The sequence below is a fragment of the Pristis pectinata genome, chromosome 13, assembly GCF_009764475.1.
Source record: "Pristis pectinata isolate sPriPec2 chromosome 13, sPriPec2.1.pri, whole genome shotgun sequence".
Classification (NCBI taxonomy): domain Eukaryota; kingdom Metazoa; phylum Chordata; class Chondrichthyes; order Rhinopristiformes; family Pristidae; genus Pristis; species Pristis pectinata.
Genome location: NC_067417.1, coordinates 21312236 through 21326449, shown reverse-complemented (window position 1 = coordinate 21326449; position 14214 = coordinate 21312236). Strand labels below are relative to the sequence as shown.

Sequence of the window (14214 nt, the reverse complement as noted above, 5' to 3'; positions counted from 1 at the left end):
ACTGCCCAGCTACAGAACCGCAGTCTCGGGCCTGCAGCTCCGAGATTTCTTGGTTGGTCCAGGTCAGCGGACCCTACTTTGCGACGGGTCAGCCCCACCCTATAGTCCCTGCAGCCTGGCGGAGATGCATTTTTGACTGGGTACATGGGTTGGCACACCCGTCCATCAGATCAACTGTCCAACTGGTCGCCAGCAAGTTTGTCTGGCATGGCCTGCGCAAACAGGTCAGTGAGTGGGCCCGGACTTGTCCGCACTGCCAGACGTCAAAAAATCCAGCGACACACCAAGGTCCCGCCACAGCAGTTCGAGCCTACCCGTAGGAGGTTTGACCACATACACGTCGACCTCGTGGGCCCTCTGCCGGTTTCAAGAGGAGCCCGGTACCTCCTTACCATCGTGGACCGGTTCACGAGGTGGCCTGAGGCAACCCCCCTGACTGACATCACAACTGATTCCTGCGCCCGGGCGCTGCTCACAACTTGGGTCTCACGTTTTGGTGTTCCGGCCCACATCACTTCAGACAGAGGCACCCAATTCACTTCCAGTCTCTGGACTGCATTAGCAAACCTGCTAGGGACGCAGCTGCACACCACCACGGCCTACCATCCTCAATCAAACGGGTTGGTGGAACATTTTCACCACCATCTGAAATCAGCCTTGATGGCCCACCTGAAGGGTCCTAACTGGGTTGACGAGCTGCCTTGGGTCCTGCTCGGCATACGCACTGCCCCCAAAGAAGACCTCCGCACTTTGTCAGCTGAGCTTGTGTACGGGGCACCCCTAGTTGTCCCCGGGGATTTCATACCTGCCCTTCGGGACCAAGGGGAACAACCCCCAGCAGTCCTACAAAGACTGCGCGAGAAGCTTGGCAACTTGGCCCCGATTCCCACCTCACGGCACGGTCAAGCCCCATCCTGCCAGCCCAAGGATCTATGGGACTAAGTTTGTTTTTGTTCGCAGGGGCACACCTCGGGCGCCGTTGCAACGACCATATGAGGGACCGTTCCGAGTCATAAGGAATAATGGATCCACCTTTCTTTTGGACATTGGAGGCAGGGAACAGGTTTTCACGGCAGACCGCCTCAAACCGGCCCATTTGGATCTGCAGCAACCTGTCGAGGTTGCAACGCTGCGACGCAGAGGCCGGCCCCCTAAGCGGCAGCTGGCACAGCCCGCGGACCTTGGGGACTGTATCGCCGGTTCTGGGGGGGGGGGGTTGTGTGGCAACTCACCGTTTAGTTGGTCGAACCGGCTCAGCAGTCGGGTCGAGCGGCGTCGGAGCGATGAGGCCCAAGATGGCGGCGGGCCTCGTCTTTCCTGAGCGATGGGGAGAACCCACGCGCGGGAAAGTCTTGATGACGTAGTACTTACGTCATTGCCGGTTGGATTGGGCGGGAACAGTCTCCCTTAAAGGGCCCGCGCAAGGTGGGAAGATAAACCAGTTCTTGTTCGACAATCCTCCGACTAGCATCTTGTTTTATTTCGCGGTAGCAACCGCTACAAAATAATATTAAATACTACCTCCAAAGAAGTATTAAAAAGTTGCAGAACACAGTGAAAAATTAGAGGACGTGATAGAAACAGAAAATGAAACTAAATAGGAAATAACACAACAGTAGATTGCTCCAATTTCAGAATGTAAAATATCACATGTTCAGAACATATAGAAATGAAAAGTCAAAACTGGAGATTCAAACTTCCAAACTATAGCTGCCTAATTTATCTTCCATTTAAAGGAAAATACATAATACTGCCACTCGTGTGCAATCATCCCCTCCCAATTTTTCTATATGTGCTCCACCCATAATGTGTTACAGCCAAAAACTGCAGTGGTAACCATCCATAGTCAAATAATCACTGTTAGAATTGTGTATCGATAAATGAAATATTGTATAAAACATGACGTTAATATGCTTATTGTTGAAAATAAATAGAATACATTAGTTAAGATTGTTTACTCAAAAATAGGACAAACATGAACAGCACTTTAAATAGCCATTTGTAAAATGTATTGTTATTCCAACTACTGATCCAAGTATTCTCTCTTCCCTTCAAACTAACAAGGGGGCCTTTGTGATAATATACCTGTCAGTGTTTAGAGGGCTTTCTTCAAAAAGTCATTAGGCCTTACATAGGCAAAGTGCAACTGAAGTCCATACACTATTATCGATTCCACTGTGTCAAAACAGTTTCTTATCTACATCATGCCAATGAGGTTTCTATTATGTTCAAGGCAATTTAAATATTCATTTCTGATGAAAAAAGGTTGGCTACTTGAACAAGAATGTCTAAACATAAAACAAAGTATTACCAACCTTTTTTCATCATGTAGTCTCTTCTGGAAAAGAGCAGTAAAGGAAGTAAGTCTGTGCATTGGCACCTTTCCCCAGTGACCCCTGACCTTGCAGATTTCGGCTATCTGCAGCCCAAGAAGCCTATGCATGGTTCTGGCCATCATAATGAACTGTCACAGTCTTGTCTCATTTACAAAGCACTTAATACCTAATAAAAGAAAGATAGATCGTATCAGACTTTTAAAGCTCAAATCAGTGATTGCTTAAATCCAAGTGCCGTAAAGTGAGCCTTTAAACTTTGATTCAAGCATTGTTTTCTGTTAGAATAGTGTAAAAAAAACAGAAAATGCTGGAAATACTCAGGTGCGAAGAAAAACAAAGTTAATGTTTCAGATTTATCTAAATTGGCTCCACAGAACAGATCCTCTGTCAAGTTAACACCATTTGTGCTCCAACCACTACCAAGAGTAAGTAGTGGTTACTCTTCAAATAGAGCCCTAGTGCACATTAGACAGCCAATCCAGACTGCTGCAGCCCAGACCATGCAACGTGAAACCAGAACTTCTCGGCCCAAAGCTACTCACAATCCCCCATTGCGGCCATTGGCAGCCTCCTCAGTTGTAGCTCACCAACTTTTCACCATTAATGTTGTAATTTATAGGAACACCAAAAAAGATTAAGGTACACAGATGACAGGTTTAACATAAATGTTAAAAATAGAATGTTGTGATGGTCAGTAATAGAAGGGCAAGAAACTTGGCATCGTTGGCAAATGGGCAGGTATTGTTTAATCTATTGGTATCACTCCTGAATATAAAATCTAGACAGATAAAGGCTGCATAGGTGTAAGTCCCCATCTCTTCATCCCCCTTTTAGCAGCTCATTGTGAACAGGCTGGCCTCCTCGTCATGTTCAATTCCCAGAAGGAGCTCTATCACACCATGTCTTGAGGCAGCATCTTTCAACATAATATTCAAAATAACAAAAAGATTTAGACTACCCAGCCCTATCGACATAGTATTCAAACTGAAGCCATAAATAAGAAAATTTCAGAGCATACAGTAGAAAGCGTTGGTTATGCCATAGCTGGAATTTTGTCTGTAGTTCTGGTCACCACACTATAGGAAGAACACGATTGCATGAGATATTGTGCTGAGGAGATTCACCAGGACGTTGACTGGGATAAAATACTTCAGTTAGGAGGAGAAATTGGATAGACTAGGTTTGTTTTCCTTGAAGCAGAGGAGGCCGAGAGGGAACCTGACAAAGGTATTTAAAATTATGGTAGACAATAGATAGGGTAGTTAGTAAGAAATATTCCCCCGTGGCAGAGGTATCTAAGACAAGAGAGCACATGATTAGGGTGTGAAATAAGGGGTTTAGAGGCGATCTCAGGAAGAATTTTTTCACTCAGATGGTGATTGCAATCTGAAACGCACTGCCTGAGAAGGCTTTGGAAGCAGATAATCTCATTATCTTTAAGAAGCGCCTAAGTAAGCACTTGAATTGCCAATGCATAGTAGGCTACAGACCAAGTGCTGGTAAATGAGCTGTCTCCGGAGATGAATTAACCACAGACATTTTATACAAACCCACTGACTCCCACAGTTACCTTGACTACACCTCTTCCCACCTAGTCACTTGCAAGGATGCCATCCCTTTCTCCCAGTTCCTCCGCTGCATCTGTTCCCATGATGAAGCTTTCCACTCCAGCACATCTGATATCCTTTATCAGTAAACTGGATTTCCCTTCCATCACTATCAATGCTGCCCTCACCTGCATATCCTCCATTTCCCATACGTCTGCCCTCACCCCATTCCCCCCCCAACATAACAGGGACATGGTTCCCCTTGTCTTCACCTACCACCCCATGAGCCTCCACATCTAATACATCATTCTCCGCAACTTCTTCCACTTCCAATGGGATCCCAGCACTAGGCACATCTTCCCCTCCCCCCCCCCACTCTCTGCTTTCTGTAGGGATCGCTCTCTCTGCAACTCCCTTGTCCACTCGTCCCTCCCTGCAGATGATCCTCCCGGCACTTATCACTGCAACCGCACTAATGGCTACACCTGTCCCTACACCTCCTCCCTCACTACCATTCAGGGTCCCAGACAATCCTTCCAGGTGAGGCAGTGCTTCACTTGTGAATCCAAGGGTGTCATCTATTGCATCCGCTGCTCCCGGTGTGGCCTCCTCTACATTGCAGATTGGGTGACTGCTTGGTCAAGCACCTTCACTCCTTCTGCCGCAAAAGCAAGGATCCTCCGGTGGCCATCCACTTCAATTCCACATCCCACTTCCATGCTGATATGTCTATCCATGGCCTCCTCTATTGCCATGTTGAGGCCAGACGTTGGTTGGAGGAACAACACCTCATGTTCCACCTTGGTAGTCTCCAATCTGACGGCCTCAACATCAATTTCTCTACCGGTAACCCCTCCTCTCTTCTCCCGATCTTTTTGTTTCCTTCCCCCCCCCCCCCCAATCTTCCCTCATTCTTGTGGCCTCCTCCCCCATGACCTGCCCATCCCTTCCCCTGCCCATCTATTCCCTACCTCCTTCCTTTTATTTCATGGTCCACTGCCCTCTTCTACCAGACTCCTCCTCCTTCAGCCCTTTGCCTCTTCCACCTATCACCTCTCAGCTCCTTGTATCTCCCCCCCCCCCCCCCCCACCTTTCCCCTCTCACCTGGACTTGCTTATCACTTGCCTGCGTGCTCCTCCCCCTCCCTTCTTATTCTAGCTTTTGCCCTCTTCCTCTCCAGTCCTGATGAAGGGTCTCAATCCAAAATGTTGACTGTTTATTTCTATCTATCGATGCTGCTTGACCCACTGAGTTCCTCCAGCACTTTTTGTGTGTGTCACCCCCACTCACCCATCCTTTCCCACAACCTTGCAAATTCTTTCATTTTACATTCTTATTCACTATCTTTCTGAGAGCTACACTGAAACCTGCCTCCATTAATCCCCCCTTGCATTGCATTCCAGACCCTAGCCACTCACTGGGTGAAAGAAAAATTCCTTATACCACTTCTGACTCTTTTCTCAGTGACCTTAATTCCATCTCCCCTCTTTCTTGACTGCCTGCTAATGGAGTCAGTTTCTCTAAAATCTACCACTCTGTCTATACCTCTCATGATTTCAAAACCTTTTATCAGATACCCTTGCAACCTCTTCTCGTCAAGGAAGCTTTGTTAGTCTATCCATGTAACTAATGTGTCTGGATTCATTTTAATAAATCTCTTCTGCACCATCTCTATGTGTGGTACCCGCAAACTGAACAATATTCTAAACTGGTGCTTTTTTGTTTTTCAAAACAAAAAAGGGTTCATTATGATTTCCTTGGTTTTGTATTCTATATCTCTATTGACAAACATGAGGAATCCTTGTACTTATATAGCTACTTACTCAATCTGCTTTTCCACTTTCAACAAACTAAGCACATATACCTCTAGATCTTTCTGTTCTTATATCCTTTTTAGAAAAGCACCCTCTAGTTTATATTGCCTCTTCTCATTCTCCCTACCAAAGTAGTACTTTATATTTCTTAGCATTGAGTTTTCATCTGCTGCCTATCAGACAATTCCACCAATCTACTTGAAAACCATTCCTAACCTCTTCAGTTCACCATGCCTTCAAATTTTATGTCATCAGGTTTAAATAACAATCATTACCTTAATTGTAACAGAGGTCCTTTCTTCATATCTGCATTCACATATTAAACAATAACAGTTTTATGCATCTCCATCTGACAGCTAGCTTAACTTAAAGCTCAATAAGTTAAATGTACATTACTGACCCAGGTAGAAAATTGCAGAGCTAGAAAGTAAAGGCAATGGCAGAAGTGAAAGTTGGTACCTGTAAGTTTTCCTATCCTGAAGGTCTTGAAACATTTTACTATTAATACATAACTGAAGTGCTGAAGCAAGACCACAAAAAGAGGAATGACAAGAAAATTTACTTTTTGTTTTAGTGTTAGTTGAGGCAAGAATATTGGAAATACCACCAAAATTTTACATATTTCTTGAAGGCACGTACCACTAGGCTTAAGGACAGCTTCTACCCCACTGTGACAAGACTATTGAACGGTTCCCTTATACGATGAGTTGGTCTCTGACCTCACGATCTACCTTGTCGTGACCTTGCACCTTATACCACTGCACTTTCTCTGTAGCTGTGACACTTTGTACCGTTATTGTTTTTACCCGTACAAACTCAATGTAACTGCACTGTGTAATGAATTGACCTGTAGGATCGGTATGCAAGACAAGTTTTTCCACTGTACCTCGGTGCAAGTGACAATAATAAATCAATACCAAATACTGATGTAATTAAGGGCTGGATAGCCACTAGTGAGTTACTCACAACCTGACTCCCCAAAAATCTTTCCATCACCTACAGGGCACAGATATAGAGTGTGATAGAAAACACCCCACTTGCCCGCGTCAGTGCGGCTCCAACAGCACTCATGAAGCTAAACAGTATCCAGGATAAAGCAATAGCAACGATTTTTTAAAAAAAATGCAAATGGTGCAAATCCAAAAGTAAAAGAGAAAACAATGGAAACAGCATTTCCCCATCCTGCTTCCACCACCACGAAAAACAAGAGTAGCGGGCGCATGGGAACTCCACCAAATGTTAAAGTAAAACTCCGGATGTTGGAAGTCAAAAATGAAACAGAAAATGGGGACAACACTCAGCAGGTCAGGCAGCAATTGTTCTGACCGAGGATCTTCGACCTGAAAGGTTAACTCTGTGTCCCTGTGCACAGATGCTTCCTGACCCAAGGAATTTGTCCAGCATTCTGTTTTTATTCCACCAAATACTATCCTGACACTTTTTTTTCCATGGGTAGATCTAAATATTGGAACTCCCTAATTAACAGCAGCGTGAGAGCACCTTCACCACCAAGGTTCAAGAAGGTTTCTCAAGGGCAATTTGAAACGAAGAACGAAACCAGGGGTTTTAAAGAGAACGCAAAGATTTTAGCTGCGGGAGAAGCCGCCATACCAGAGAGCATTGTGGGATATGTAGTTCTAAACGCCTCAACTCCTTCCTCGGGACAGCATAATGGAACTACAACTCCCAGCATGCTCTCTCTGTACCGCACTGCCTGACGCAATCCCTCACAGTAAAATGTGCCCATGAGGAGACATTGGGGTTCGAATTTTAATCGTTGGGAGGAGCCACGGAGAACCTAGTGCCGAGGGATGATCGATATGCTGTTAACTTTAACGGGCCAGCCACAACGAGTAGAGAAGTTACTTACTTTTTGCTGAGTTTATTGTCTCCGTCCGCTACCGCCGCCTCTGCCGCCGTGTCCGCCATGTTGGTAAGAGCCGCCAAAAGGCCGAGTTCCGCCTCGCTTCGCATTTGCTCAGCAGCGGCGCCGCCTGAGAGGGCGGAACCGGGTTTTTTAAAATAATCCCCTATTGGCAGCAAAACTAATCTAGCTTTAAATATGTTACCGTTTTTTTTCGATGAAATAAATATCAACCCGTTAATTTGCAAGGCTTCTCTAAGACCTGCAGCAACCGAGATGCGCTGAGATTTTGCTGGAGCAATCCACAACTGGTCTTTTTCCGTTGGTTGGTTATACATTAATATCCATAGAACTTCACTGGTGCCAAATTGTGCTGATGAAACGTTGACTCTCGTTCTCCTTCCACAGATGCTGTCTGATCCGTTGATTATCTCCAAGATTTTCAGTTTTTATTTCAAATTTCCAGCATCAGAAGTTTTTCATTGCTTTTAAGTTGCAACTTGGTCGTTAAAACTTGGTCTGAAAGTTAAAAGGGTAAAGGAAACAAACTGAAATGGCATCTCTCAATACAACCAGTGCAAATTGATTAGAGAAATATACCTAGCAGAGGATAATTTATAAATACCAGAGAAACTCCAATAATCGGCTATCTGATCATTTCAAAATTTTGATGATTCAGTACCTTGCTCACCAAGTAATGTCTGATGCACTCCTTGCAACTTGTCAGAGCCCCAGGGCCCCATTTCCCGTGCTCCCTTGTGACTCACTGGGGACTCAATTCCCACAGTCTGAACTGACCAGGATCCCATTTCCCGCGGTCCCTTAAAAATTACCTCGGTCAACGGGAAATTTATCATAATACTGATTAACTTCATTGAAAAAGTGAATTAAAACGTGTTGGGGCATTTTTATTGAATAACATCCAATCGTCTGGAAAATTTGGTAATCTGAATCTGTAGTATTGGGTGTGCTGAATTATTGGAGTTATACTGTAATTATGTTTATAAATCAATTGCAATTACTTCTTGTAGCAAGGTGGTTGCCAAACTGGATTGACAGGAATTACCCCATCATCTCCCCCCTAGCTGGTGACACCCTTGTGGCTAATATGCTGCCATCAGCAATAAGGGACTTTACAGGATTTATTTTGCCAGGAAGGATTCCAACAGTTCCTGGAAGCTTGAACAGGGACAATCGCCCTGAGGAAAGTAAGAAGCAACCTACTGTACCTGTCGCTATCCACTAATTAGTTTAATTTTATTTAATAAATTAATTTATTAAATTGAATTTCAATTTGTATTTCTTGGAGGATTATTTTTGTGTTCCTAAAAAGGATGATCAGTACTGGTGTAATGGTAAAGAAATAGAGACTGTGAGGTGAATTGACATGCAGAGTTGAGGTTACCAATATTACTTGTGAATGTCAAATACAGATAGAAGGAGGCTTTCCAGCTCAGTCTTGCTTCTTTCTGCAACTCCTCCACTATCTCCTACCTCTTCTAGCACTTGCCATTCCCTTCCTGGTTTTCTCCTCCCTGTTCTAGCAGTCCACAAAGAGGTAGGTGAAGGTCTCATTCTTATTATGGCTGTCTCAAGAGCAGCATGTGTTGCAGGTGAGATGTTGACTGTGTAGGAAGGATCTGACAGGGAGGGTCCCTCTCACTGCCAGCCAAATGAGACTTCCAACATTCTTTGACATAATATTTTGTACACATCTTTGGCAATGCAGCACCCACTCAATGCTGCACTGGGAACGTCAGTCTTGATTATGTGCTCAACTCTAAGTCATTTTGAATTGCTAGGGACTGCCAAAGATGGATTCTATATAACAAAAAAATTTGTAAGTGACCTGGTTAGTCTTGTGTATTAAAATTTTAATTAAATGCAGGAAATCACCAAAATGTACAAATGTACAAGCAGTCATAAAAAATACAGCTATTTTATAATACCATTTAAAATCCCATTTAATCCCTTTAATGTAACATTGAAGCAATAATTCTTTCATTCAATTTAACATTTTAGCATGTTGGCTGGACTTCAGATATAGAAAATGACATATTATGTAAAACCAGTCTTGCAACTGTTTTACATCCGCAGCTATGTTGGAGCCAGAAGCGTGGCGATACTTGCGGGCTGCCCCCAGAACACTCTAGGCAAAAGATGCATTTCACTGTGTGTTTCAGTGTATGTGTGACTAATGAAGATATCATCACTTTTGTGCATGTTACTGGTGGAGTGAGTACAAGCCCTGGACATCTCTTGAATCCAAACTGGCATTTTGGATGTCAGTATCAAGTTTTGGGTGCCTGGTCACACGTAACAACTGATGTTGCATTGTTCTGTTTAGCTCCCTGATCACAGGCTGAAATTTTGTTCCAGATTGCTGCCAACACAGGAAGGGGAACGAAAGATGGCTGCAAAGATATCGTAGGATGGAAGTATTTACATTTCTCAAACAATGAGACCAGTTCTTGTAAGTGACTTCCCAGTAAACATAGTGAAAGGAGCAAGAGACAGAAAGAATGGTTGGAAAGCACTCAAACTGGCAGAATGAGTGTTATACATCTATATCCTGTATTTCCAAACAACTTGGATGATGTAGTAGCAAACCACGTATGAGTTTGCCAATGACATAAAGATGAGGAATATTTTGAACTACATACAGAACTAAATTATAAATATTTTAATAGATTAAGCAAACAGGCAAAACTGTAGCAAATCAAAATTGAATGTAGGATAATGTGAATTCATCCACTTGGGATCTAAAATAGATAGAGCAGAGTACTTTCTAAATGGTGGAAAACAGAGTAGTGAAGGTATTGGTATGTTATTGTCACTTGTACTGAGGTACAGTGAAAAGCTTGTCTTACAAACCGATCATACAGGTCAATTCATTGCACAGTGCAGTTACATTGAGTAGTACAGAGTGCATTGATGTAGTACAGGTAGAAACAATAACAGTACAGAGTAAAGTGTCACAGCTACAGAGAAAGTGCAGTGCAATAAGGTGCAAGGTCACAACAAGGTAGATCGTGAGGTCAGAGTCCATCCCATTGTATAAGGGAACCATTCAATAGTCTTATCACAGTGGGGTAGAAGCTGTCCTTAAGTCTGATGGTACGTGCCCTCAGGCTCCTGTATCTTTTACCTGATGGAAGAGGAGAGAAGAGAGAATGTCCCGGGTGGGTGTGGTCTTTGATTATGCTGGTGCTACACCAAGACAACGAGAGGTAAAGACAGAGTCCAAGGAGGGGAGGCTGGTGTCCGTGATGCGCTGGGCTGTGTCCACAACTCTCTGCAGCTTCTTGCCGTCTTGGGCAGAACAGTTGCCGTACCAAGCCGTGATACATCCAGATAGGATGCTTTCTAAGGTGCATTGGTAAAAGTTGGTGAGAGTCAAAGGGGTCAAACCAAATTTCTTTAGCCTCCTGAGGAAGTAGAGGTGCTGGTGAGCTTTCTTGGCTGTGGCATCTACGTGATTTGACCAGGACAGGCTGTTGGTGATGTTCACTCCCAGGAACTTGAAGCTCTCAACCCTCTCGACCTCAGTAACATTGACGTAGACAGGTGCAGGTACACCGCCCCCTTTCCTGAAGTCAATGACCAACTCTTTAGTTTTGTTGACATTGAGGGAAAGGTTGTTGTCATGACACCATTCCACTAAGTTCTTTATCTCCTTCCTGTACTCCGACTCATCGCTGTTTGAGATACAGCCTACAACGGTGGTATCATCTGCAAACTTGTAGATGGAGTTAGAACAGAATCTGGCTACACAGTCATGAGTGTATAGGGAGTAGATTAGAGGGCTGAGGACACAGCCTTGTGGGGCACCAGTGTTGAGAATAATCATGCTGGAGGTATTGCTGCCTATCCTCACTGATTGCGGTCTGTTTGTTAGAAAGTCAAGGATCCAGTTACAGAGGGAGGTGTTGAGTCCTAGGTCTCGGAGTTTGGTGACAAGCTTGCTTGGAATTATTGTATTGAAGGCAGATCTGTAGTCAATAAACAATAGTCTAACGTATGTGTCTTTACTGTCCAGATGTTCCAGAGCTGAGTGTAGGGCCAGGGAGCTGGCATCCGCTGTAGACGTGTTTCGCTGATAGGCGAATTGCAGTGGGTCCAGGTTGTCTGGTAGGTTGTCTAGTCAAAAAGAACATCTGACTCTCTAAACATAGATCATTACAACATCTTGGCTAGGTGAGGAAAATAATCAAATGGATGAATAGAAAACTGGATATTACATCTAGAGGACTAGATGGAATATAAGAGGTTAAAAGTTTTATTACAAATATCTAAATCTCCAACTATAGCACACCTGCGGTACTGTGAGAAATTATGGGCACTGCATCTTAGGAAGGACATACACGTCCTGGAGGAAGTGCAACATAGATTTACCAGAATTTAATACTTGGACTCCAAAGATGAATGAAAAGGGAAGATCAAAAAGCTAGGTTTGTATTTTCTTGGTTTTGTCGGGGGTGGGGGGTAAGTGGTAATGTGATCAAAGTTTTCCAGGTGTTAAGAGCAACTTATGGAGTAGATAGAAACTATTTATGCCAATGGGAGGGTCTAGAGCTGGTGACATAACCTAAAGTTGGAGACTGGTCTTTCAGGAGTGAAGTTGGAAAACAGCTGCATGCAATGAATGAAAGCAATCTGGAACTCTTCCAGAAATGGCAATTGATGCGAGATTAATTGTTAACTTTAAATTTGAATGATAATGTTTTGTGAATTACAGGTATTAAGGGATTTTGGATATACAGTATGTTGTTTCACAAAGTAGCCACAATCTCATTGAATCTCACAGAACTGTTTTAAGGGCTAAATATCCTGTTCCTATGATCCTCTCATGCTTCCCCAGTTTCCTTTGTCCCGCCATTGCGACCCAAATCTTCAGCTGCGTAGATCCCATCTTTGGAATTCACTCCCAATGAGTTGTCTTCTGAGAAACTGTAAAAAGATTGTGGACCATGTGGAAGATTTAAGAAATATCTAGAAGCAGGGTGATATGAGGGAAAAATTTTCGTGCAATGAGTGATCAGAATCTGGAATTCACTGCCTAAGAAGGTGGTGGAATCAGATTTAATCATCCCTTTTGAGAGTGAATTGATTGTATCTTTGGGACAAAAAAATGCAGAGCATCAGAGAAAGAGCTAAGTAATGGGATTGACCTTTATTGCTCTTGGGATTGACTATATTGCTCTAGCTGCGAGGGCCTAGATGAACAGCTAACACCCTTCCATAGTGCACTGATCCTAAGTAAATATCATTCTATTAGTTGTATGAGGGATCAATTACTTTTTCTACTTGAGCCCCACACAGCTGACGTTTCTTCTAATCTTGACTTTTAGTATTGTGAAAGGGGGGTGGGGGGGAAGCATGGGGAAGAGTAAGCAACAAACAGTCTGCAGGTTGAGCAGCATCTGTGGGGGGGTGGAAAGAAAAGGAATTATCAACGTATTGGGTCGAAGTCCTGCATCAGGACTGCCCTGGCAAAGAGGAAAACTGATTATACAGGAGTGGATCAAAATGTTTAAAAACTGCAGGGCAGAGAGCGTTTCCAAGAGTTGAAAAATGGCAGATGTGCGAGAGAGAGAGAGAGAGGAGATTCACTGGTGTGGCTGGGAAAAGTTAAACTAAATTGAAAAGAGAACGGACAACATTTCAAAGTGGAAGTGCAAAATAAGGTGCATAAAGAAGTGAGGTTGCGTAGTGTTAGAGGATGCACTAGCACCATTATTAGATTTGAGGAGTACAAAAACAGATGTAGAACGCTTATATGGAAGCACAGAAAGTGTGCTGAGTAATGTTGCTGAGCTGCAAGAACATGAGAAAATAGGAGCAGGAATAGGCCACCGGAGCCTCTCAAGCTTGCCCTGCCACTCAACATAATCATGGCTGATTTATGCTAGCCTCAACTCCTCTTCTGTGCCAGTTCCCCATACCCTCAAAACCTCGATCTTTCAGATATTTATCTCCACCTTAAATATATCTAATGATCTGGCCTTCACCACCCTCACAGCAGAGAATTCCAGAGATTCACCACCTTCTGAGAGAAGAAATTTTTATTTACTTCAGTTTCAAATGTCTGGCTATTTATTTTGTAGCTATGTCCCTTTGTTCACGACTCTCCCACTAGTGAAAACATCTCCACTCTGTCAAACTCCCTTAGGATCCGTTATGTTTGAATAAGGTCACAACTCATTCTCAGGAATTGGTCTGGGGAATTTCCTTTGGACTGCCTCCAATGCTATTATATCCATTTTTTCAGTAAGGAAACCAAATCTTTGCACAATATTCCAGATGTGATTTTGCCAACACCCTGCCCAACTGCAACAAAACCTTGCTATTCTTACACTCCAACCCCTTTGCAATAAAGGCAAACGTGCCATTTGGCTTCTTAACTACATGTTGGACCTGCCTGCTAATTTTTTGTGATTCATACTTTAGTACACATAGATCACTCTGAACTTCACTCATTCGCTCTCTCTCACTCTCCCCCCCCCCCCCAGTTTGATTCCCTTAGCAAAGTGCATGACCTCACATTTCTCCACATTGAACTCCATTTGCCAGATTTTTACCCAATCACAATGTATCTATACCCCGTTGCAGAATCACAATGTCCTCATCACAACATATCTTTCCTATTTTC

At 43.6% G+C, this 14214-nt stretch overlaps 1 protein-coding gene across 2 annotated transcripts in view; it reads right to left on the bottom strand.

The window, feature by feature from the left end:
• The window catches only part of kars1 (lysyl-tRNA synthetase 1), a 42245-nt gene extending 33859 nt beyond the window's left edge, over positions 1–8386 (bottom strand). The window contains exons 1-2 of one of the 2 annotated variants that reach the window (XM_052028290.1): positions 8245–8386; positions 7569–8081 (exon numbers count right to left, since the gene is read on the bottom strand). In XM_052028290.1, coding sequence (XP_051884250.1) covers positions 7569–7900 — 332 coding nt within the window. In that variant the 5' untranslated portion in view covers positions 7901–8081; positions 8245–8386. Of the gene's footprint in view, positions 1–2315; positions 2503–7568; positions 8082–8244 lie in introns of those variants that run through there. The other variant, XM_052028289.1, reaches the window with a different exon arrangement.
• Between the last annotated feature and the right edge of the window lie 5828 nt (positions 8387–14214).